We start from the raw sequence: 25,833 nt of genomic DNA on the forward strand, positions 1-25,833 counted from the left end.
TAATTGCAGACTTCAAGTGATTTCAAATGAGTGATGAAACATGAACATTTCAGATAGTTGGCATGGAAAGGGACAAGTAAGATTTGTTTTTCTAACAATAAAGGTGACATTTTTGTATTGTAAGTAACGTACAGTTCAATATTTACAAATAAGGTGTATATGTGTAAATAAAGAATTCTTTTGTACATACAGGGCTTGCGTATGTACAGGCAGGCACTGGACATATTTGCTCAGTAGCAACCACTTCCAAACTTCTATCAAGTAAACCAGAGTTTAAAGAAATTCAGGGGTAAAATACTGATTGATCGATATTTTTTTATTGTATGTCATTAATTGTAAGCACAGAGCAGAAACTCTTGCATTATATGTGGTATTTTTAAAGCCTACAACCTACTTCATGTGCTATGAGGACAGAAGGAGTCTTTGAAAGGAGAATTTGGCATGAAATGTGATTGTTTGCAAAGCTAACTGATTCATTGCTGATCTTTCATTTTCCATACTATTAGGCTATTCAGATAAACCCAGATCTTTCTGAAGCTAATTCATTGTCAAAATCCCATTTCCGTCAGTGAAGCAAGATCCAGACATGCATTTCCACTTAAATCTTAAAAGCTCTTTTACATATCTTCTCAGTTTTACTGCCCTGAAAGGTTGTTCAATGAAAATATTAACACCTAATATTTTTCTTCCAGGACTATTATGTTTGCTTAGGTAATAAGTAGAATTTTATTCCCCTCCACCCACAATATAAGAAAGAAGAATCCCAAATGGGATCTTCTATGGTGATGAGTGCCTTCAGCGCAGAGCTCAACTGGAGGCCCAAACACTGAGCTGCTATTTTTCTTTTCAGATGGAGAAAAACGTATAATGTCTTAGTGATATTACTTGTACACTTCCCGCTAGTGATGTAATCCCTCTCCATTCCATCAAACTAATGTCTTCCAAAGAAAATATATAAAGGAAAAAGGGAGGAGGTAGGACTATTTATAATTATTTTCATTTGTCAAGAAAGGTAGTGCTTGTTCTGCCTTTATTTTACTTGTGCTTGAAATGGAGTTCTCCATTAACAGTGTGTGTGTACCCACATCACTATAGTATTTGAGCTCCTCACAGTCTTTGTAATATTCATCCTTACAGCAAAGTAAATAATTTATTTTTTTTATTGCTCTTCTACAGACAAAGAACTTACAGGTCAAGAAGTTTTTAAAGTTAGATCCTAAAGAATTTCTCTGTGTATTTAAATGATTTCAGTAGGTGTTAAAATTCTGGTAATGTGAGTTATGTGACACCACCAAGGCTAGAGCTGCATCCCCTTTGCTTGAGGTGAGCATGACAAACAGTACTGATGGGTACCGATCCTCTAAGTTATGTTTAATTACATCACAGATATGTGTTTGGGAAAGCCAGCTCCAAAAGCTCTTCCAGTTTGGGAGGCTTCTGCTGGCCTTTGGAATGTGGAAGCATAATTTCCTGCTTTCCCCAATAGTTCAGTGTGACCTAGAGCTGCAGCAATCAGCTGATGTTAAGAGACAACCTTATTACCCATCTCTTACAAAATGTACAGCACACATTAGTTAAGCAGTGAACCGGCAATAAATTAGATAGTTGTACTGTTCATCACAGAACCTTAATTAATAATATCTGACTCAAAGTGAGAAAGTCTGCCCCTAGGCTCATCATAGTGATTAGATATTTGAAAGAATCATGGTAACTTTTTTCATATGTTGTTGTTATTAAATTTATAATATTTTTGCTCTTGGAATTTCATTCTTGCTTTCAAGAAACCTGAAAGTCTGAAAACTTACAGAGGAAGGAAGGATACTGTACTGTTGTGTGATAAAGTATTGCCCATGTTGTTCTTTCTGCCCATAACTTGTAGGGTTTTTATTTGTCCCCTCTGGTTGCTTGCTGCTTTGATATTTTTAAAAGGAGACTGAAGGTGAAGTTAGCATTGACTGTGGGTAAGTAAACTGCTTCAATAAAAGGCTCTGAAACTTTTTGACTTGTCTCTCTGGGGCAGGCCTTGCAAAAAGCCTGGGGCACAGATACATTAAACTATTGCTGCTGTCAAAATAGTAGCATGACTCAACCAACTTTAATTAAAATAAAATATTTGCATTAAAAATCAGGGACTCCCTAGAGATTTTTTTAAAACAGGATTTTTTAAAAATGACATTGTAAAATGAACTTATTTTTCGCTTAATAACATAAAAGAAAAAGCCTTATCTGTGAACAGCTAGCTTTTTGGATTCAAATGCCTTCAATTTTTCAAGTATTTTAATTTTTTTTAATTGTAAGTGTGGAATGACAATGAAAAGCAATCAAGTAATGGAGTATTGTGAGGAGTATTCTAGCTGTAGTATTCTAGTAGTAGTCTAATTGCGATTAGACTATGGTAATCGCTCCATATTCTCAAATTGCTTAGATTAGCAATCTACTTTATTCATCCTTTTCTAAGGGAAATTTTACTCTGAAAATTAATCTGGCCATATTCAGTGTCATTACTTGCCATTTTTGGCCCTCTGTCCTGGCTATGGTTAACAGCGTTCCTTTTGACAGACTATGATTTGGACATAAATGTGAGAAGACACTAGAGACTTGGAGGTGCCAGTAAAATGGGACCCATCAGAAGTAGCAGAATTATTTGGGCTGTAGAAATCAGGTGCATAAATAACGATGCTATTGGGAAAAGGTAGCGGCGTGCATGGCTTGTCTGAGTAGCGATGGCAGGACTCCAGCATGTGTTCAGATGTCTTTTTAGGTACGGGCCCCTAAACCAACATCTGACTGACCGCTCTTGCCACTTATGAATATAAAACTCACTGGTGGTGAAAGTTGCTACTAAAGCCTTAAGAACAGAAATGATGTTCTGAAATGAAGTCATGACTCTTTTAATGTTGCTGTTGAAGCCAAGCATCTGGAACTAGAGATTTAAGTGAAATGTGAATGCCAGGAACCCTTTTCTTGTGCATGTTGCATCAAACTTTGGCATTGCTGTAGTGGTACCAGACATCTGAACTCTGCAATGTATCACCTTCTGCAGAGTGTAAAAGGGTCTATTTGTGTAGTCTGGAATTAGTAGCAAAGAGAATTGTGCTGATTTCCCACTGATCTTATGAATGCATATCTAAGGTATAATTTTTCTTTTTTTTAACACTGATTTGAAAATGTGAACTGTTTAGTGTGGCTTCCGACCATCTTGTTCAATGAAGCTCATTATTATCCAGCTGTGAGAGATTTAAATTTAGGTATGTTTCTGTGCAGACTACCAGTACATTTTCTGATCCTGCTGCAAGAAATATGATGGCAAAGATGAGTAATACGTCTATCTTCTGTAGACATATATAGAACAAAACAAATATTTTCAGTCCTTTTTGACTACACCAGTATTAGTATGAAACATCCCCTTGTTGCTCCAGCAAAGTAGTTACATTCAGATAGCTATTCTTAAGTTCACCTGGTTTTAGTAGACCATGTAAATTTTAATGGAGACTGTTTAATATTGGAATGGAATAAACTATCCTGCTAGAGGGTTAAAAAACCACTGGTGTAAATAGTGCAGAGCGGAGTGTTGGTTTTTAACCTGTCTCTGTTGGGAAGCAGGGCCAGGTGGAGGGCCATTGACAAGATGGCAGGACAGTGTGTATAACACCCAGCATTGGTCCTTTTGGCTAGAACCATTTCTTTTGTTGACGAACTGGCGGTGCTGTCCAAAAGTGATGTTCTTCTCTAACTGTACTGTTTAATGCAAGGTTGATAAACTTAATTCTGTTCTTGATTTGATTATAGATAAAGGAATTTATTTCTCACATTTATAATGGTTATGTAGGTTGCATATAGCAGGTAGGTGCAATGCCACAAGGTGGCCTTTCACACTTGGAAACCTAGACATTTTTGCAGCACAGTATGAAGACAAAAAACCCATCGTGTTGTACAGAGACTAGGGGTATGGAGGAAAAAGATATCAAGGAGCTCTCACAGGTACTGTGTTTTGTCTATGCCTTTTCTACTGCAATGAATTTTTTGGATAACAAAGAGGCTGGCTTTTTTTGTTACTCAGCTAATAATTGTTGACCTTTTACAACATGATTCAAAGTTCACAGTAGTTAAAGCAATCTCATTGCCCTCTATGACTTTTGGGTCACGGCAGCAGAAGAGGCACTCGGACTCCTTGCCCTTTCATTTGGGAACTGTGATTTCATGTGGGCTTCCTGTTCCTGTGAGATGATTGCTCTGAGTTGACTTCATTCAAAATCGATTATAGAAATGACAAGCTGAGGCTGTCTGTGCTTTTAGTGTGCTATTCAGTGCCTATTAAGTGTTTGTCAGGCTTTTAATAGACAGTCTGTGAACTTTAAAAATATAAAATGCTTACATTCAGTATGGTAAATGGGGATTTAGCTAAACTGCTCTTATTAACATTAACTGAATGCCATTAGTATTTACACAGTATTTTACACTCTTGAAGTGCTGTGCTAACATTAATTTCCAAAACACCCCCCTGTACAGTACTGCAGGTGAGAAACTTGGTGGCTAAATACCCAGCAGCAGTATTGAGAATGCCACCATAAGGGTATACCAAAATGACTGAACAAGGACATTCTAAATTAAAAATCATTTTAATTTAGTTTAATTCACTTTTGTTTATGCAGAACAGTAGATGACTCTGCTCTTAAGACTCCTGTCCCTCCTGGGCATAATGGGACAGTACTACAAAAGAAACAATTCCACGTTTCTTTGCTTTCCTCCTTAAATTATGCTGACTGGGTTTTGCACAAATAAGTTTAATGGGTTTGTAATGCCTATAGAGAGGGACATTGGAATGTGTGAACTCCATGTGTACGTTAAAAAACCAAAAAACAACAACATACTTGATGATAGACCTGTTGATGTCATTGGAGAAAAATAGAGGGCTGCATATTCGCAACAGCTCACAGTCAGATTTGAAAGTTTTCTGATCTGCATTTAGGAGTAAGATTTCAGAACTTGGCCTGAAGAAATTCTTAGCCAGACTATTAAAAGCTGACATCATCCAAAAGGGTAGATTATTTGAAATTTTGATCACTTGTTTAATAGAGGGGTTAAGTTCCTAAGAGCCAATGCCTCACCGTAAATCAATACTTGGTGAGAGAGGTCAGCACCTGTATCACTCACTCCAACTATCAACAAGGAAAAAACATTGTTTTCCTGTAAATTGATTAATTTCTAGATTATTTAGCATACCAGCCCTTTCCCCACCTCCAGTTGTCCATAAATCCACCACTAGCACAAAGTAGGGTAAAACAAAAAATTGAAGAATTAAAAAAAAAAAATACTGCTTTTGGTTATACTAAAATGATTTTGCTTTTTTGCTGTTAAGGAAAATATGGGGAGAAAAATGCCTCTGTTTTAGTAGTGGAAAGGAAAAACTCTGTCCAATATTTAGTTTCAAGTAGTCAGGCCCTTACTCTTCTTAAAATATTCTCTTTCTAAAATGTTGACTTTTTTTTATAAATATTAAAAAAGTTTCCATACCTGGTAACTCTCTGCAGAGCAAGGTGATAATACCAGTGAAGATCAAAGACAGTTACATAACGGTATTTTTTGTTTGGATTTATTTCTGACCTCTTGGGCTGAGGAAATCACTGTGTAATTTATCAGGGAAAGGTTTTCCAGCACATAATTCCTTTTCCTTCCGAGCTCGTCTGTGACTCTTGCAGCTACTTCCTCCTCTCTTTCTAAAGGTACACAGGAAAGCTATGAAGTGTAGCATCATTTTGTTGATTAAAAGGAAGTTTATACATAGTTATATCTGAATGATTTTGCAAGGGAGGAAAAGGGCATAAAGGCATCTTCTGCCACTTAATTTTACCCATCTTAAAAGTAAGTTTTAGCTTCCTGAGAGCCATCAGAACCTTAGAGCTTATGCAGAATGGCTAAATTAGGAAATCGTGCTCAGGGAAAGAAATATGTGTGTCTGTGGCTGCATGCATGTGTGTGGCTTTTCTTTTAGACCAGCTAATTTCACTCAGTGGGGTAATCAAAGCTGAAGAAGGGAGGTGGAAACTTTCTTTTACAAGTAATTTGTAAAAAAAAAAAAATAAAAAAAAATTAAAAAACATTCATTGGATGGAGTTGATATTTCTGACAAAAACTGTCATATATTTGGACAACTTAATGGATTTGTATTTAAATTTCATTTCTTCGACAGAGGGAAGTAATTGTATTAATTACTGTGTGATTCCCCCCCCCCCCCCAATATAGTTTAGTAATCCTACATTCTTAGATGGAAATGGGAGAACATAGAAGCCAAGAAAAAAAAGCAGGAGGAGGGGGAAATGTCTTCTAATCTGAAGTAGAACTGGAGAACTGTTAAAATGTTTGGCTACTTAGAGCAGAACAAATCTGAAATGTTACAGCAGCAAAATACTTGAGGCTCTGAAACTGTAATTCTCGAAATTACAGTGCTGAAAGCCAGCTTATGCCATTATAGTACTGAACGTTGCTGTGCATGAAAGCATCACTTATAATAGAAAAATGTTACTGAATGTTAGATTCCTGCTGCTGCTGTAATTATCTTCCTTTAGATTATCTTTGTTTGGCTAGATGACTCTTAAAAAAAGAAAATCAGCCAGTAAAGCATCATTCATATAAAACAATTTATTTTCAGGAATATTTGTCTTGGAATGCCTGAATTTTTATTTATACTTACCACTTTATTCTGTGAGCTAAAGATCTCTCAGAAATGTAATCAGTTGGACTTCTCCTGAACACTAGCTTCTAGCGGCTGTTAAGTTATTGTACCTTTCCCTAGAAATCAGAACTAGGATATTGGTGAATATTTGTTCGGATTTAAAAAAAAAACCAAACAAACAACAGATGCATTTAAGTTGTTTTTTTCTGTAAGACAAGATCTCTTTTACTTTTAGAAAGAAGTTGACAGATTAGACAGCATTAATGGCAAAACAAGATGCAAGTTTGCATCATAATATCCCCTTGACAGTGAATATTGAAGTTCAAAAGATGATATCTGTCATTTAACCATAACCATGCTTCCAAAAGGGCTAAGTGGCTGCTTAAAAAATAAACCACATCACTTTATTGAGAGTGTTAAAAAGTGGTGTTCTGTGTCTTCATGATTCTGGCTATTATGTCAGTTTTACTACTGCTAGCCCTGCAGAACAGATACAGTCATGAGAGGCTGAACTAGTTCATACATCACCTAGAGAATCACTAATGAAGTTCCAGCTGCCAAATTCTGCCTGCAAATTAAAAGCATAGCACAGTTTCACCTTGTTTATGTGGCTATTTAATATTCAGCTTTGCCTTTTAATTTCTAATGAATCTGCTTCCTGCTTCAAAACCTTACTCTTGCTTTTATGTTCGGCTCAAGATGGTTGTCCTGTACATTAATTTTGACTGTTACTGTTTTGGGCACAGTAGATGTTCCAACACGTCTTGTTGAGGTCTTTAATGTTTTGCACTCCATTATATAAAATGTCACTGTAGTTGGAATTAGCCCACCAAACTTTTGCTCCTAAGTCATCGCAATATAAGCGTCAGAGGGGAGCAGCTTGATTTGCAGATCCTCAGTTGATTTTGTGGAGCTAGCAGTTGGGAGAGTGGTAACTTTTTTTTTTGTGTGTGTGAGCACATTTGATCTGGATTAGAAGACTATAAACCCAGAACCAGAACCAGTCATTTTCACACTTGCTTTTCCAAGAGGAAGTGCACTTTAATTTCTGGTTAAATGATATGCGATTAAACAATTGTGACAGATGAGGGAATATATCTATGTCCAATTATGAATTCCTCTGTTTTATGAATAGGAGCTGTGATTGCAGCCATCAGTGTGGATTAGAACTTCCATTTCATAGCAGAGAGGAGGCCATGCCCGAGGACCTGAAAAAGGGACATAAAAGGAGTTGTCATCAATGGGTAGCTGTAAGTTTGTAAGAACATGGGTTGCTCGAGGCAGTCATTTGTTTTTACCTAATTTCTGTCCCTATTGGGCTTCAGGATGGGAAATCCTAATAGAAGGGCAAGAACAACAAAAGGTGTGTTATACTGCTTTTAAAGATAGATGCTGTCATAACACAGGTGTTCTAGGACTGGAACCCAGTGGCTTGATATGGGGGAACTAGGGGCAGACAGAAACTGGCTGCCCTGAATTGTAATTCTAGGTAACAACCTCATGATCCCTTCCCATTTTGTCTTTCCTTCTCCTCCCAAATTAATCATGAATTTCATGAAAGGAATGGATGAAGTTTGAGTGATTCAGGATTAGTTCTGGGTTCAGGGATGGGATTTCACTGTTCAAGGAAGAGGGTGGGAACTAAGCAGTGATTGGGTTCTGCCCCTGTCCAGCCAGATGGGAACATGCAAGATGGATTGCATTTGTACTGTTCTCCACAATGAAGACTTTCCATTAGAAAAACTCTAACAAAAATCTTCTCCCGCTTTCTCTCCCTGGCATCAGCTGATAAAATGAGTCCCAAAGTGGTGCTAGGTAGCTCTTTGTTCAAAAGAGCTAAAAGCACCTGGTTTTAGGAAATCAATTGCAATACAATAAGGATTTCACTTTTATATGAGGAGCTTCTTAATGTATGATCTAATTAATCATAATAACCTCTGACCTTCTTTATCTCTGCAATATAGAGCTTTGTACCATCTTCTTCACTGTAAATCCATACCTGTAAAAATAGTTCAGACATTATTGGTAAGGGCATTGTTCTTTCTGAGTTGTTGCAATGTCTCTACTGGAATATTTCTGGCTATAGTCAAAGAACACTTTATCCACTTAAGCATGTTTTTTTAATATTAATACTAAGTAGGCAAGCCACTGAAATGCCCACAGAATATGTAGAAAGAACACTTGTACAGTATTATATTTAGAGAGAGATCTTTCTGTATTTGTGAGAGTTTCAGAAGTGTTGGGGGTGTGCCAATATTTGAAAACTGTATTTATTTTTCCTATAAAAATCACTCTGCTAAAGCCAAGGAGTAATTTATGTGTACACGAACACCAATGACCAACTGTCTTCTTTCCAATCACGGTTATCTGGGAGTATGTACGAAGACCTGATCTGAATGGCAGGGATGAAAAGGGCTGTACACATTTGCATGGGAGTTAGTACATCATACCAACAAAGTTTTTCATCTCCTACAATTGGAAAAAAAAAAAAAAAATCCATGCTTATAATTTCCTAGTAGAAAAAAACCCACACAGAAGCCTAAAACTAAAAAGCCTAATTATAATTAATTGAAAAGGTTTTCTGCAGAAGCTAGTGGCAGTGATTTGCATAAATTCTCATTAAGGTGAATAATATATTTTCTTCAAGATCCATTAAACAAGCTTTAATCAGCTGAGCTTGAAAAACATCACCATGAAACTTCAGTTTAAAAGTCATTACACAGCATCTAAAATAAGTTCTGAAAAATTACAAGAATGTATCCAAGAGACATCAGCATCCTTCAGACAGTAAGAAGCCATGTAATAAATACCAGGAGGAAGGGTGGATTGTTGTTCCTGGCTTTAAGTTAATTCCACAAAGACAAAACATGCCTGGTGGGAAGGAAGCCTTGTGTCGCCAGCACAGTGGGGTGTCGTACCGGAGCGAGGTATCTGCAAACTACTTTTTCTGCTAGTTTCAAGAACAGAATGTGATGAACTGGCAGGTAGGCTACATGCTGCAGTACCTACTACCTCCACCTTATGTAGTGGATACCCTACTGCAGGTTTGGTTTGTTGGGGGGTTTTTTAACTTTTTTTAAACAGTTAAGCTGAGCTGGCCATTAAAACATTTATTTATGTATGAAACCTGAACATTTTTGTATATTTCTATCCACTTTTAGTTTTCAGGATTAATTCAGATGCAGTCTTTCAAATCACAAGTTCTAACTGGTTGGATGTGTTGCCTTTACCCTGTGTTTAATGAACAACTTTCCTTTCCGAGTTAGTCCATTTCATGATAGGAGCTGTGTGAAATTCAGTTTAGAGCAGCCATTATCTTAGCAATCTTTTGGGTGCCAGGAAAGGTGGAGTGGCAGAACTCAGTGTTTCTGCTGTTCTTGGCAATGTTTTCCTTTCTTTATTTAAGGCCATAAAAACATGAGCACTTTAAAAAAAAATTTCTACAAATAATTAATAGTTCTGTTTTATTAATTGATTTTTATTATTGCTGAGAGGTGCACTGGATTCCTTCCTTGGCATTTAGTGAGCAGTCATACTTTTGTAACCTTTTATGTTGCAGGAGCCAAATGGAAAGCTTTAGACGTTAGCACTGAATTAGTAATTCCAGTGTACATATATACACACTTGTATAACTGTTCAAAGTGGTAGTTGGCCAGGCTGGAACTGGTACCTGCCAAACTTATTGTGGTACCTGGTCAAAGACAAAATCATCCAAACTTGGTCCCTGTTCTAGAACATTTTGCTTGCTGCTTTCTTTTGTTCAATGTTTACAGTCTAAAATATAGAGATAGGGCCATGAATTCTAGGATGAATCAGGATGACTACTACTAGTGAGTTCTAAAATCTTTGGTCTCTTCATCTGTATCGATTGAACACTTGCTGTCTTTGAGAAAGACCTTTTATGGTAAAAAGCAGTACCACCAGCAAGAAAACAGAGCAGTTAATATAGTATAGCTTTTGCGTTATGTATGCTAGCAAGTTTGACTCGTATTTTCCCCTTTCCCCTGCTCATCATTAGGCATAGCATTTTTTCCTTGTGAATTTGTCTTATTTGAGAGAGCTCAGCTGTACAGGTAGAAATAAGATACACTGATGTTTTCTTGTATCATGGAAACCTCCCTCAATTTAAAAAAAAAAAAAAAAAGTTTGAAGCTTCCGAATGAAAATGTAATTGCTGATTACTTTTGCAGCTCTGGAGCCCAGATTGAGAAAGTGATTGTTTGTTTATTTAGTAGCAGGGTGTCCTTAAGACTATTGGCAAATGCCAGTTATGTTTGAATGTTCAAATCAGAATTTGTTTCCAGTGTCCCCACATCATTGTGGTATTCATGACTACATGAGTTAGCTGTTACAGCTTCTTCTTGCGACCCTGGAGAAGAAAGGGAAATAGATTCTTTATTTATTTTTCAAAAAATTATTTTGCAGTATGGTGACCTGAAGTACTTTCTTTGTTTTCTGATAATTGTCACCATTATTTCTTATTTTATTATATTGGACAGTTTGTGGTTTGGTGTGTATTTCTTTTGGCTTTGTAACAGCATTTAAGTTCTTTATCTTATTATTGTAATTAAACTGCACCCAAAATGTTGCATGACTCATCTGTAGAGGAAAATACACATTAAAATATCTCCAGATAAACTCTGTTTTGATGTTTTTTTCTCCTGTTGCTTCAATTTTTGATGCTTTTACATCTTGTTTAAAGAGCTAGTATCCCAAGGCTGGCTGGTGTAGGCTAAGATTCGGCTGAACAGTTCCTTTAAATATTATGGGAGGTCTGTAAATGATGGGTGGCCCAAAACCCAAAGTCACCATTCTATTCAAATAAACACACACAGAAAGTATGTGCAAGACCTTTAACTCTTACAGGAGCTTGGCTGTGTGCCATGCTTCTGACTTAATGGAATGGCTGATTTCAGGGTTGCCTGGGGCCACAACCACAAATAAGCATATATATCTCTGAGGTCATTGAAACCAATTTTATTATTTTCATAGCTATTGGAAATAAGTCACCTGGCTTGATTTATACATAAAATTGCAGAATATCAGCCCACAGAAGTGACCTTTAATTTAAAACTTTCATCTGTTTTGTTGGCCTGTAACATTAAAATAACAGCAGCTTGTGTCTCTAGGAAGACTATTTTATCTTTCTCAGTAGTTGATGGTTAAGCATGCACTGTAAGTTTGGGATTCAAGTTGAATGTCTTGATGAGAAATGATCCTTACAGTCAGCACTGCTGCAGTTCCCAGTTAGACTCACTCTAGTTTCCAAGGATGGGACTTCCAACTCCCAGTGAGTTTGAAAACATGAGGTTTGGTGGTTCTTGTGGGCTTCCCGTGCCTCTCATGAGCCAGGAGTTGCCTTTTTCTACACTGATTTCTACAGGCTTTTATCCTACAAGCCGAGAATTCAGAAGGAACTGGAGGGGGTGATGAAGTTGATTTGAATGGAGGTATATGTATGGCTGATTACATACAACATTTGGGTAATTTTTTTCTAGAATAGTTGGACAGCAGTATCTTACTATCTCACTGTTTCAAATTTCATCAAAAGAACATGGCAGTCTACACTGAAATCTTCATATGTCTTCAGTGCTACATTGTCTTAGTAAATGGGATGTGGATTGGATGGCTGTATTATTTATTATTATATGTCATAATTCATTTTGCAGTATCTTTCTGCATACCACAACATCTTAGGAACCTGGGAAATTTATGATGCATATACAGCATAGTATTATTCCAAATAACTAATTTCCTGTGGCGAGAAATAAATCTCTTGAATTCCCGATCAGTTTGTAGCAAGATCAATGTAGAGCCCTAGAAAAAGAAGCAAGTCTCACAGAGCAGAAACTGCTTACTCCTTATGTTACTCTAGGTTGGTTTTATTATGCAGAAATAAATACATCCTGCTGTTTTATATGGTCTGGTAAACTATAATTTTCTTCATTAAACCTTCAGTGGCTTGTAATGCCTTGAGAGACAGCAAAGAGGGAGCCTGAACGCTAAAGAAGTAACCTTCCCTAGCTCTGTTGGTAATAGGTATGTGCTGTAGTTTATGTAAAGATTCAAATGAGCTGTTGCTCTTTGGGAAAAAAAAAAAAAACAAAAAAACAAAAAACCCAGGGCATTACAATAGTCTTTCTTAAATGATATATATAAACCACATGTAGATCCCTAGTAGAATACAGACTTTGTTCAAGCTCAGACATGTGAAGTTGAAGCTGCTTCTCTCCCAGGTGAAATTCTGTATTTCTTCCATCCTTATGTGAGAAGCTGAGACATCTGAAGAGAATACATTTGCCTTGTCAACAAATGCAACAACTCAGTACCCACAGTTTTTTTTCTTTTTGAAGTCTGAAAGTGCTGGCTGTGACCTCTCCAGGCAATCTGTTCTCTGGTTCCTTTGGGTCACCTTCACTGCACTGAGTTGCATGTGTTTCTCTTAAGCTACCCATGATTTTTTTTTCCCCATGTTTGAAGTTTCTTCCTACTGTGATCTCAACCAGTCTGCCACCTTTGAATAGAGAAAGCAAAATTACCACTGTCCATTAGCAGTGCTGGAATTTTGAGAGACGATTTACAATTTCTGTCTTAATAAAATACTACACATGAATTGTTTCCACACAAACCATTTCTGTGTTTGATGCAGGCTACTGAAAGAAGCAAACTGTTCACTTTTTTTAAAGCTTTCAGTAATTTTCGTAGAGCTTTGTGTTCAACCAGCTTTCCTCTATAGGTCTCTTTAGGCAAAACTTACAGCTGTCATTGTCTAAAGGCCAGAGCTACGAAATACCATAACCTTTTGCGGCACTCTGGTTCCTCATCTACCAGGAAAAATGCAGTCCTCCATTGTGCTGCTGTCAAGGCTGGGCTTAAATGTTACGCTAGGGAAGTTAAGCCTAGCAGTTAAATACTGGTTTGATCTTCCAGTAGATCTTCAGCCTTTCATTTTTTAGAAGGATGCTTCTTAGGAAATTTAAACCTGCTTAGAAAAAACAAAATAAATAATACAACGGCATGCAAATCACTAGTGGAGAAAAGTGCAAGCAGTTGGCTAATGTAGAATTGGAGGGATGTGAAAATATGGCACTATTCACTTAAACACTAGCTGCTTTTTGTAGTTCAGCTTGACTTGACTTAGCTGTAGTGGTATCCTCAGGAAGGGCGATCAGGTATGTGATTCTGGGAAGGGCTTCAGTTTACCTGGACTGCCATCTGAGATCCTTTTTACTTACTGCGTGCCTCCTGACAGCCGCTCTAAAACATAGAAAGGAATGGTTTCTGGTTGTTTTGTTTTATGCTTGGAAGTTTAAAAAGTCTACTGAAAGGCTATAAAAGCTCATGCCAATTGCAGTTGATTATAAAACCCTACTGGTTTCAGTGACATAAATTGGAGGTTATTCCAATACTAATGTGGATTAACACTAATGTAGCAGAAATCAGAATTTGATCTTGTGTGTTCTGATAACATAGTTCAACTAATTTGTCATTTCCTGGCTTTTTAGCTCAGTCGTTGACAGAATCCAGTAAAATCCTCGAGAGTATGCTTGGTGCAGACTTGCATATACTGGCAACTGTAAAGCCCGTATTTTCTTTTACAAAATAACTGTAATTAGTCCTTTTGATGTCACTCCCAAACTACTGCCTACTACCTGGGTGCTCTTAACCAAGGAATTAAGAGAAAATAAAACTTACTTTAAACACTGCTATGGTTTCAATTTCTAGTGTTTCGCAATTGCTGTGGCATGCCGCAAAACTGGGTTTACTGTAGTGGGTCCCTGCATCTGGATAAGCTATCGAGGCACAAAGATGAAACAAATCAGTAAAATTCATTTCAACCTTTTTCAGTAGGATCAACACCCTCCAAATGGGTGGGTGCCAGTCTGCTCTATTAAAGTACCTTTATGAAGGGCATCCCACAGTGCTCCTGTAAAGAAGTTGGAGAGCTGGAAAGACCATAGTTCATTCATCCAGGACTATGCTGGACAGTCACTCTATTCACTAGAAGTCATTATGCATCTTTGTGAGATGAAATATTGTTTTTAATTGTTTTACTTTTTGGAAGAATTTTGTTTTCATAAACATTGGTTTTGACATGTCTGTAGCAAGTTTCTTTTTTTCTTTCTGCTAAAAAAATTATATATATATATATGTATAAATATAAATATGCTTCCAGGAATTTATCTGACATGTATGGCCTGAGGATAAACTCTAACTCCATACATCACAACTCCTTTCTAGACAGTTTTCACCCCTGCTATGTATTCTGTAGGACTTTTGCTTAATAGGAATCTGAGAAGGAAAAGTGCTGCGCTATTTTTTAATTTGGAATCCTCTGAGAAGGTACTTTGAGTTGTATCTCAAGTATATTTAACATTTCTTGCTGCTTTTTCTATCAAGTTAAGCTTGCTTTGTTTTATGTTTTTCCTCAGACTATTTCATTGAAATGGCAGTATGTCATCTTGGGTTCATGATTGTGTAGCTGGAGTTTGGAGCTGACTCAGAATAAATCAGGTTTTTTTAACCTAATTTTATTAAATATTTGGCTATAAATAGGGCTGTGACCACAATCACCTGTGACTGCATATCAAAGAAGTTGGTAAGCTAGACTAGAAAGGTAGTAATAATTTTGAAGACCAGTGGCATCTGTTTGGTTCCTTAGACCAGACTGATTTCAGGAAAGAAAAATTTTAAGCACTGTGTTTTCATTTACCCTTCTATTTGGAAGCTGCTGTCTAAAAATGGTACCTTTTGTAATATGTTAATATATTTGTGGGCAATCTTTCATGTACATAATTGGGCAACTTTTGAGGGCAGTTACACTAAAAATGGGCAATAGTACAAGATAAAGATACCCAAGAGTTCTAGTTTCTTGCCATACAAAATAGTCTTTTAAGGCCTCAGCAGAAACACTAGTAAGATACCAAAATGTGCTTAACCAAAATGGAAAATGCTTATTCTGTACAATATTATTTAAAAAAACCTCACCCCACAAATCTACTAGCATGATATCCTTTGGGCAGGAAAAGCGATGAGAGGTGTACAATTGGTGTGTGTCAGAATGTTAGTTTTATGCACTTACACATCTTATGGTGAGGCTGAAGGGAGGGAAGAGGAGACTTGTTGGAGACAGGAGAATTTTGGGTGGGCACAAACTCCACAGCTGATAGTTTATAGCGTGACGGGGTCTGTGCTTGGCAGTTCAGTGGATAATGAAAGGCAGGGTGGGTCTGACGGCTCTCTGAATCTCTTCATTCTTACAGTGAAAAACATGAACATGACCAATGATAGCTGGGTCTGGGATTATTTTTTTTTTTCCTCTCCTCTTCCCCAGTAAGGACATTTCTTCAGTGTGTTCTAAAGCCAGTATAAAGGTTAAATTGACCTCTGTGGATATGCATACACCAAATTGTTTTCACTAAATAGATGTCGAATAATACCTTTCAGTTAAACCAGTAAAACTTTAAGTTTAGACCAGACCTTGGTTAATGAAGGGGTTTTTTGGTGCTTAAATAAAAGGCTTGAAGAAAGGAACTTACACAAAATAACTTGATGCTTTTCTTTTTCCTCCACCACCCTCCCCACCCCCAAATATAAAAAGGAGAGTGTCTGTATGTTGTGTTGTGGTTCAGAAGTTTCTCCTCTACTCATTATTTCTATATTTATATGTGTACGTGTTCCTGGCTATTCTCTTCAATGCTTCACTAAAAATAAAAGTCACAGTGCTGCCTAAAAATTCTTTCAGGCTTTAAATTTAGAGTTCACAAGAGGCGTTTTTTTCGGCATAATTATGTACAATCTTCCTGATCTCTCTGAAACTGCGGTTTCAAAAAATAGATTGAATGGAGGAAAAAAGGTAATTTTTCAAAAATTAAATTACTAAGCTTTTTTTCTCAGTATAGTCTGCCATGTGTTGAAAAGAACAGAGAAGTGGATAGTCATGGCACTGATGTATGATTGATAAAATATTCTGTAGTGGTACAGTACGTGTGCCTTCATATTCAGATAATAGCTTAAAATGTGTGTGTCTTGGAAAGGCTTTATGTGTATTCAGAAGGTGGCTTGTCAAAAAAAGTAGTTTAATATCCATACTATTAATCGGGTTAAGAAACTCAACATGTCCACTCTAACTACTGTATTCTCAAGCCCTAAAATGTCTGTCCTTTTACTGTTGTGAGTTGCTGTATGGTGAAAATTATTTATGTTTTATTTTTTCAAAGGAAAGTGGGGAAGAGAAATAGTATAGTGCCATATTCTACTGCAGAACAGTAAATCTAATAAGGCCTGCTGGGCCCATTTTTATCATCTAAAATAGATTTGAAAAGGGCAGCAGAGGCTCTCCAACTATGAATTCCGGCCATGCTTCATAAGCTGGTATTATTTTATATATATATAACTCACAATTTATTTTTTTATATATATATATAAACAAATAGTGAATTATTGCCAGGCAGTAGTTTGGCAATGAAGAATATTTTGAAGAATAACTTTGAATGTGTATTTGAAAGAATATCTTATCAGGTAAATACAAAGTATCTTGAAGTCTTGGAGGAACAGTATTAGCAATTTCATGTTGTATGGTGTAGCCGGGACAGAAGCTAGCTTATGAAACAGCTGTGAGAATAGCAGAAAGCATTTTCTGGTTTAGGAATTTAAGTATTTTTTCAATAAATGTTTTTTCATAGACCTACTGTACATGCTGTGGTGAAGACACTCAGGGAGCAGACACAAAGACAGAAGCCCTTCTTCTCCCTCTGTTTTTATCTGCTCCCTCCTGAGAGGAAACTGATGGTATCCCATTGTTCAGCATCAGAAAATATTAATTACTTCTCTCGCTTCCCTCCAGTGTGCATTTTTTACCTGTGCATGAATAATCAAGTACTGCTATGCCAGGCGGTTGCTATTAATTGGGGTTTCACATTTCACATAGTCCATCTTTTAGTGTTTGTTATGTCAGGCTAAAGCTTAAACTGGGAGGGAGTGAGGTGCATTTAAGGTTAATACTATGGCCAGATTCTTTCAGCATATGAGGACACACTCATGAAATGAAAAGGCTTATACTATGGAGGAAGATATAGTTCAAAGCCTTTATAGTTAGCTTTTGAAATATTTACGTTCTGGGTGGAAAAGATTTTTCAGGCCATCTCAACCTTCTTGTAACCAAAATGTTTTGAACCTTTAGTTACTTAAAGTTTTCAAAGCTCTTTTAGTCAATAAGAAAATCAATACATGCAGCAGACTTCAGTGTAGGTAAGGCAGTGCCCAACAGCATTCAGTGTTACATGTAATACCGAAGTGAAGCCACAGCTTGCTTCCTTCTGAATAACACCATGCATATTCTGTTGCAAAAGTATAAAGTCTAGAAGTCTGCAGCTGATGGGCTGCTGAATCGTAGCCTGGTGGAAGAAGTCAAACCACAGCAGATTGAAATGTTCATGGAAATAAACAAGGAACAGGTTACCTTGCTTAGATTTTTTTTTTCCATGGCGTTCTGCAAATTTACGTTGCTTATTTTAAAAGATCAATTCCTCTAAAAGACATTGTGCAGCTTAGAAAATCTTAGAAAAATCTGTATGTCTTTATACTGTGGTACAAGACCATAACGTTTCTCTGTGATTTTGTTGTTTGTTTTCTGGAGATTTTTTGTTGATTTCTCTGCGTCTTCATTTTTGGCAGCAGTCGCAATCATATGAGGGTATAGTTATAATAGTCTTATGCATGTTTCCCTTCTGCTTATATCTATTTCAGGAAAGTCTCACCCAAGGAAGTTTTATGAGTAAACCACTACTTACAGTCCTGTTACTTATAGTTCCTGTTTGTTCTGGTACTAAACTGATTTGACTATCAAATTACCGCTATAGGACTGTAATATTCCAAAATCTATAAATAATATCATAATTTGCTAATATATTCTCCTGAGGCACTGTACTAACTACATATTCAGTTAATAGCTTTCACTAGCAGTTACATGAGATAGGAATATTATATTAAAAATATATATTGTCTTCAGTGTTTGAGCTCTGAGTTTGATGCATTTAGGTATTTCTATACAGTTAGAAAAGGACCATGCTATTGGCAAAAATTAACTAGGCACTAGTTTACTAGAACTGTATTTCCCTTTTGTGAATGTCTTCGTTTAATTAATTTAAAATATGACTTGAACCTAGGTGTTTTTCTTTAATCTGTTTCATATATATAGTTCTATTTTTCAGAGCCTGGCCAGCAACTCAGGACCCTATATATCACTTAGCTAGTTGTTACCCAGTATTTCCCATCTGAAAACAGCTGACTTACTAGCTGTTCCTTAGAGATTCACCTAAGAAAATTTGTTCTTAGGAGAGAAACTGAAAGCTGCAACTTGAAACACAGAGGATGCACGGAATTTGGTCTCCTGCAGATGTCCCTAGTTGATATACAATATAGAGATCTTTCTTTGAGAAGTGGCATGGATAAAACTTTACTGCCTGCTGGATTTGTGGATAAATTCCATTTTCACAACTGTTGGGAAGAAATGAACTTTAATACAGAACATGTACAATATAATTGCTACCAGAAATCTACGAGAATGGTAAATAGTTCCCTTGAGTCTATAATTAAACATTTAAATGAATGAGTTTTCATGTACTTACGCTTATTACTTTCTTAAGACATCTCTATGTACTAGATAGCATCCTATCAATACGGACTACATGTAAGTTGTAGTCTGTGAGCAAGTACGAGAATTGTCCAAAGTATGAGAAGCTCTACCTGCCTGCTTTCTGATCACGCATCTGCCTCACAGATAGCCTGTAAGTAGTTTGGAGGGGTAGACTCAGCTGCTGTATGTTCTGGGAGTGGGAAACTGTACTCCAAAACGTAGGCTCTGGCTTGGGTTTTCAGGCTTGTTGTCTATACGAGTAACATATAATCTTGAAAGCATCCTTAAGATGAATCGTTAAGATCTACTGTAAAAATACTCGAGGGTGTTTTTCCATTGCTATTTATGAAAAAGGAGTAAATGAAAAATCTTCTAAAATGATTTTGAGGAAAACCAGCGAAGAACCTCCAAGCAGAGACTTGCCAGTCCATCATTGCCTATCTTTTTTATGTGAGAGAGGGTTGGTCAATGGCTTCCTGTGTGCACATTTGGGAGTTCTCCTTTTTCTTTAAAATATGTTCTCCACTTCAAATGCTGATGTTCATTTTCAGCATATGGGGACCATTAGCAATATTGAAGCTGGACATATGGCTTAACGCGTTAAATCACTTTAGAATGTCGCATCTGTTTTTTTACCCTGGTGTTAACACCTGGATCAGTTTAGCACTAAGCAGAAGTTTAGGACATATATAGCTGTTAATTTTAAAAACATCTGGGTTTTTTTTGTGTGTGTGTATGCATGTATATGTGCATGTGTGAACTGCTGGATCTCCAGCATTTTTGAGTTTGGTGAAAAAATCTTACTCAATTGTGCTCAAGGTGTGTACCAACCTAGGCAAATAAGTGGTTTATGGCAAGAGGCAGATTCTTTTGACTGGTTTAGAAATTATGATTTTGCCTTTACAGCTTTTTTCTTTCTTCAGACTTCCATTTTTGAAGAATTGATAGCTGACTCTTGATTCCCCCCCCCACCCACCCGACCCATCCATTTGTTGTACACTGAATAAGATATCCCGCTCTCCCGGGATGCGTGAAATGGGCAGGCATTAAAAATTGAAGAAAGCAAGTTCCCTGACTGAGTCTGCAAACCTTATCTGTGGCTGCTTGAAAGTAAAAATGCCAATTGTGTTGGAGCTTTGAAAAATGACTTTCCCTGGTGACCCGCTGCCTTTTAGCGAGAGCAGGGTTTACGGCTCTGTTGAAGAGTGATGAGTGCAGTTGGAGAGGTTCTCTTGTTATGCCCATTAGCGAGACTGGGCTAATCTACGGGACGTAACCTGAAGGTAAACTGTGAGTGAAGGAGAAGACAAGGCTAATAAGGCGTTTTGTAGTTTCCTTTATCCCAGAGCCTTTCCTGGAGCCAGCAATTAATATTATTTTCTATCTGCGGAGAGCCCGGGTTGCTGCCAGCACGGAGGCTTTGTGAACGATGCGTCTGCGCTACCCGCCAGGCCGTGACAAGGGACGGCTTTCAAAATTGCCGTTGAAATCAGCGACTAAGCATCAATACTGCAGCAGAGTTAACAGCTTGTTAATTTAGCAATTAACCAAGAACAGGGCCAGGAGCAGGGTAGCCGGCGGGGCAGGGAGGGCACCGGGGCAGCCCCAGGCATCGGACACCTCCCTGGGGATGGGCCCTGGGACGTGGGCCCAGCTCAGTGGGGCCCATGGCCGGGCAGGGCAGGGCTGTGGGGAGCTGGAGACCGGCCGGGCTGTGGCATTGCTGGGGTGGGGGCTGACATGGGGTCCTGGGCTGTGGGCTGGGTGGGGGGGAGCCCATGAAGAGGAGTCATGGTTGTTGAGGTAAGCCCTGTTAGTGCCCTCAGGGTCCTGACATGAGTAATTCAGTATCGTTTATTTTTATTCTTCTATTTTATTAGATACGAAGCTTGTATTTCTCTCCCGTTCACCGAGATAAACATTTCACTTCATGTTTTTCTTGTCAGCGTGGTTGCACAGCCAGGCCGGTGGTACAGCTGGGTGCAGCCTGGCTGGTTATGTGCCGGCTGGACTCAGCCCACTGGCCGGTTCCATCTGACCCACAGTAATGGTGTCCGGGGTGTTGTCCTTGGTGTTACTGCAACCTGTTTCACTCTTTCTTTCGAGGGCAAAATGACACAGGGCTGTCTGGCTCCAGTATCTCAGATGCTCGTATTCCTGCATCCTCCTGCGCAGTCAAGTACAATGTTGGCCAAGTGTGTTTTTTATTACATTTTATAATGTGGAACAGAGTAGTTGTTGAATGTTAACAAGCAACCTATGTGAGACTTCCTTCTTTGCTGTAGGACATCTAGCTTCGCTCTTGTATTAGACTTTTCTAATATCCCAAAGCATTAGCTAGACTTTTTTTTCTTTTACTTTCAAACATTTACCAAAAAAATAACCATATGGAAAGAACTTTTAACTTTATTTCAAATTTTGACTCATAGAGAATACAGTAATACAATGACTGAACCACCAAGTAAGCTGGAACTGGCAGCTTCTGTATTTTTCATGCTGACTGGCAGGTACTAGAATCTGTTGCCTTTACATGCACGAGAAAGTAGGAGTATTTCAGAACTGTCTGCTGAAATCCGTACCCACATACAGGGTGATCAATACTGTATCTTCAAGGCTTCCTTTTGAATTTTGGTGTGAGTTTGTTGTGTGTGTGTGTTTGTTTTTTAATATGAACAGGACCAAACAGGAAAGGATCAGGGTTGCATCCAGTTTGTTGCTAAGACTGTAAATAAAATTTGACTGAATTAATGCCTTCAGAATGTACAATAGGTTTCTTTATGATCTGGAGAAAAGCAGTTTACTTTTCTTGGGGAATAATCCCATATGATTACGTGCTGCATGGAAATGATGGGTGTGACAGCTGTTCACTGGTCTCTTCTTAACAAGTGTAGCAGCGTAGAGTGGAGTTGTTTTATACATCTGTACTGAGAGCTGCAGTTGTGTGGTGGTTTGTGGGGGGGTTTTTTGTTTGGTTTTTTGGGGGGTTTGGGGTTTTGTTTGGGGTTTTTTTTGTTGGGTTTTTTTAGTGGTTACATGGCTTCAAATATGGGAAACAGCTACATTTGCAAAAGATATAATAAAATGTACCATTTCCTGGGAACTACCTGTGCACCATCTAGGTTCTTTGTAGCAGAATGCTCTGCCTCAGGGGAGAACAGTTGTGCTGGCAATATTACTGCCACTTAGTTCTTTAGTATTTCCCCCCAAAAAACCACTTTTGCAATTCAAGGTTTGAGCTCTAAATCCTGACATCTGATAGCCATTCTTAGCTATGCTCACTGTTTGGGAGTCTGTAGTCTAACACACTATGTTTTTTCTCAGAGAAAGGACTCTTTCTAGCCTAACACCTGCTTTATTCTTGCTGAATTCCTAGTTTTCTTATGGTGAGTCTGAGAGTGATACTACAAACTGAAATCACAAACAGAGGACTTAGATTTCAGGAAAGGACTACATTGAAGGACAAGATAAATAATGTGAAAACAAAGATCTTGTTTTCTTCCAGTGTTCTTTTGTGACTGGACTAAAATGAGAAAAATGTGTGTGGGGTTGGGAAAACAAATACAAGCGACCCGATCCACTGCATAAGTCAAAATGAAAATTTTCAAGTATTCTAGAAAGCATCATCAGATCTTTAAAGGATTTAAGCTGACCTCTCCATAACCTCCATATGTGCAGAGACAAAAGGACATGCCGAGAGGAAGCATGTCTGAAAGCATTACAGCAATGTGCTCGGACAATGGAAATGCTGAGCTGCCTGGTATTTAGAGTATTTGCATGGAGATTCTGTGGCACAGTATATCAGCGTTTAGCGTTTTTCTTTACAGAACAAGACAACATTCCTGAAACTAATACCTTAAAAAAAATGGGATTTGGATACAGGTTCCAAGGGACTTTTTTTACTGGGGGTGAGAATGTGAGGGGAGTCTTGGAGTATGAATTAGAGTACTGCGTTTCAAATGTGGGCCTGAGTTTCACACCAATTTTCTTTCTTCCTCATCTGAATTGAAAAATTGTTAATTATGGGAAGATACTTATTGGAAAGGCAGAAAGAGGGAGTGAGTAAAGAATTAGATATAAATCATCTCCCTTGTCTAATATTTTTTAATAAGAAGAGTCTTGAGCTGGCTGGATTCTAATTACCCTGGTAAAATAAATGCTAAGTGAGTTAAGCTGAGTAGTAACAACAATGCATCTTTAAAGAATTGCTTAAATACAACTTTGGTTATAAAGGCAAGTAACTAATTAAATTCTAGTCATCTTTTTGCACTAAACAGGTCTCACACCTTCCCCCACAGCATAAATTTTGAATGCAAATGATTTGATTTGTACAAATGTTACAGGGGACAGATTTTTACAATACTGTATTAGACATGGAGACAGCTAATGGCTGGCACCAGTCCTTGCCAGGGTGGTTGGAAACATAGATGTTGAAAACTGCAGCAATTTTTTTTCCAATCAAGCTGACACAGACTTGAATTCATAAGCTTATACAACCTAAAAATGTTGTTTTCCTCACTTGTAAATATCACAAATTTAGAGACCTGTATTTTCATCTATAAAATATTCTGCTGTCTGCCTCCAGCAAGGTGTTAGCAGGAAAAGTTGTCAGTCAAAATACATATGAGACAGTTGTGGGAGTGCCCCGTACAGCACCAGAGGTTTGCAAGCTCCTACTGACTTCTAAATTTATTGTTCATCAATGTCAGTGAGATTCATTCCAGCATCTAAATTAAAATTTCAGTATAAAAGGCCAGTTGGGGTTTCAGTTCTGAATTACTGGAGGATCCGTTGTTTCAACAATAATGTTTGTCAGTTTTTCATATTTCTTTTACATTTTAATTATAACTCATCAAATCTTAACCGATTACTCCTGGGTTAGACTCAGAAGAATGTCACTGAAGGGTGTTTTAATTTAATGGAAGCAGTGTAACATCTGTTTCTAATGTTTTAAAAGCCAATTTATATGGAAATTTTGCTTTATCGAGAAGTCAATAGATATGTAGTTTTCTAACACCTCCTGTAAAAATCAAAACTTGAATTAAAGGAGCACCAAAGCAATGCTATTCTTTCTTGTGGTAGCAGTGTAATTGCGTTTTCACAGCCTTTCATTTGTACCCTTTTCCTTCTGCTGAAATGAAGTTTTTATTTGTCTTTTGTAGTCGAGCCATCAAGACAAACCAGGACCTTCTGCCCGAGACGCCGTGGACCCATATCTTCTACAATGACTTTTGGGGGACGCTGCTCACTCACAGTGGGAGCCACAAGTCCTACAGACCTCTCTGCACGCTCTCCTTCCGCATTAACCATGCCGTTGGAGGGATGGACCCCTGGGGCTACCACCTTGTAAACGTCCTGTTACATGCTGCAGTCACAGGCCTTTTCACAAACTTCTCCAGAATCCTGTTTGGGGATGGGTACTGGACCTTGATAGCAGGCCTGCTGTTTGCATCTCATCCCATCCACACGGAAGCTGTAGCGGGAATCGTAGGGAGGGCAGACATTGGAGCCTGCCTCTTCTTTCTGCTTTCCCTGATGTGTTACGTGAAGCATTGCTCTACCAGAGGTTCCTCACCAAGCACTTGGGGCTGGATCTTGGGAGCAGGGCTGTGTGCAGGATGCAGCATGCTGTGGAAGGAGCAAGGAGTAACTGTTCTGGCTATTTCAGCAGTGTATGATATCTTTGTATTTCATCGACTGAAAATGCACCAGATCATTCCTGCTTTATACAAGGTGAGTCTCCTTTTCTTTCCCAGAAGCTATCTGTAAGGCACCAATCACTGTTAAACAGGTGCTAAATGAGTTTTCAAGTACACAATAATTCTTAGTAGTCTAGTCAACTCCCAAAAATAAGCACAGATGTCTAATGGTGAAAGAACATTTAAAGCGGTTTAGTATGGGGGTTTTAAATTTTGTTTAAACAATGTGTTATTATCCATTGCTATTACTTGACGCTGGGGGTGGATTTTTTTCAATTACTTTCCTTGCTTCCAGCAGCTCCCTCCTCATTCTGTTTACTGTCAAGCATTGGATATGTCTGCCTTTTGCAAAGAATTCATTCATGCTCTTATCCTCCTGTATCTTGCAAACTCAGCTTAGTTTGGTTGGGTGTGCAAGTGTGGCAGCTGATACCATCTGCAGGCTCCCTGAGGCAAAGATAAAGCTCTTATTGTTCTAGATTAACAGAGGTGCATAGGACCTGGGTACATGCCTTTGGCGTGTATTTTTTTCTCCCCCTAAAAGGAGCTATGACTCAAATGTGTTATTGCCTTAACAAAATAAATATTTATCATTTTTTCACTTCTTGCCCAAACCCAAACAAGTTAAAATAAGCAAACAGTCAAACCCACCAACCCCCCCTAACTTCCTTCTCCCAAAACTGCGTGTATTTTAGTGGTACCCAGAAACCCCAGCCAAAATCAAGACTTATTTACATCAGTTGCTGTACAAAAGAATAGGCTGAGTATACGTAATTTTATTTTCAGTGAAATGACTTTCTTTCAGAAAAATACTGACTTAACAAAAG

General features: G+C 37.9%; 1 protein-coding gene across 2 annotated transcripts in view; it reads left to right on the forward strand.

The window, feature by feature from the left end:
• TMTC2 (transmembrane O-mannosyltransferase targeting cadherins 2) overlaps nucleotides 1–25,833 on the forward strand; it is a 262,796-nt gene that overhangs the window by 79,878 nt on the left and 157,085 nt on the right. For both annotated transcript variants that reach the window (XM_054813137.1, XM_054813138.1), the window contains exon 2: nucleotides 24,470–25,040. In XM_054813137.1, the coding sequence (XP_054669112.1) occupies nucleotides 24,470–25,040 (571 nt within the window). The remainder of the gene's footprint in view (nucleotides 1–24,469; nucleotides 25,041–25,833) is intronic.

This window comes from Grus americana, chromosome 1 (assembly GCF_028858705.1).
Source record: "Grus americana isolate bGruAme1 chromosome 1, bGruAme1.mat, whole genome shotgun sequence".
In the NCBI taxonomy this organism is placed as follows: domain Eukaryota; kingdom Metazoa; phylum Chordata; class Aves; order Gruiformes; family Gruidae; genus Grus; species Grus americana.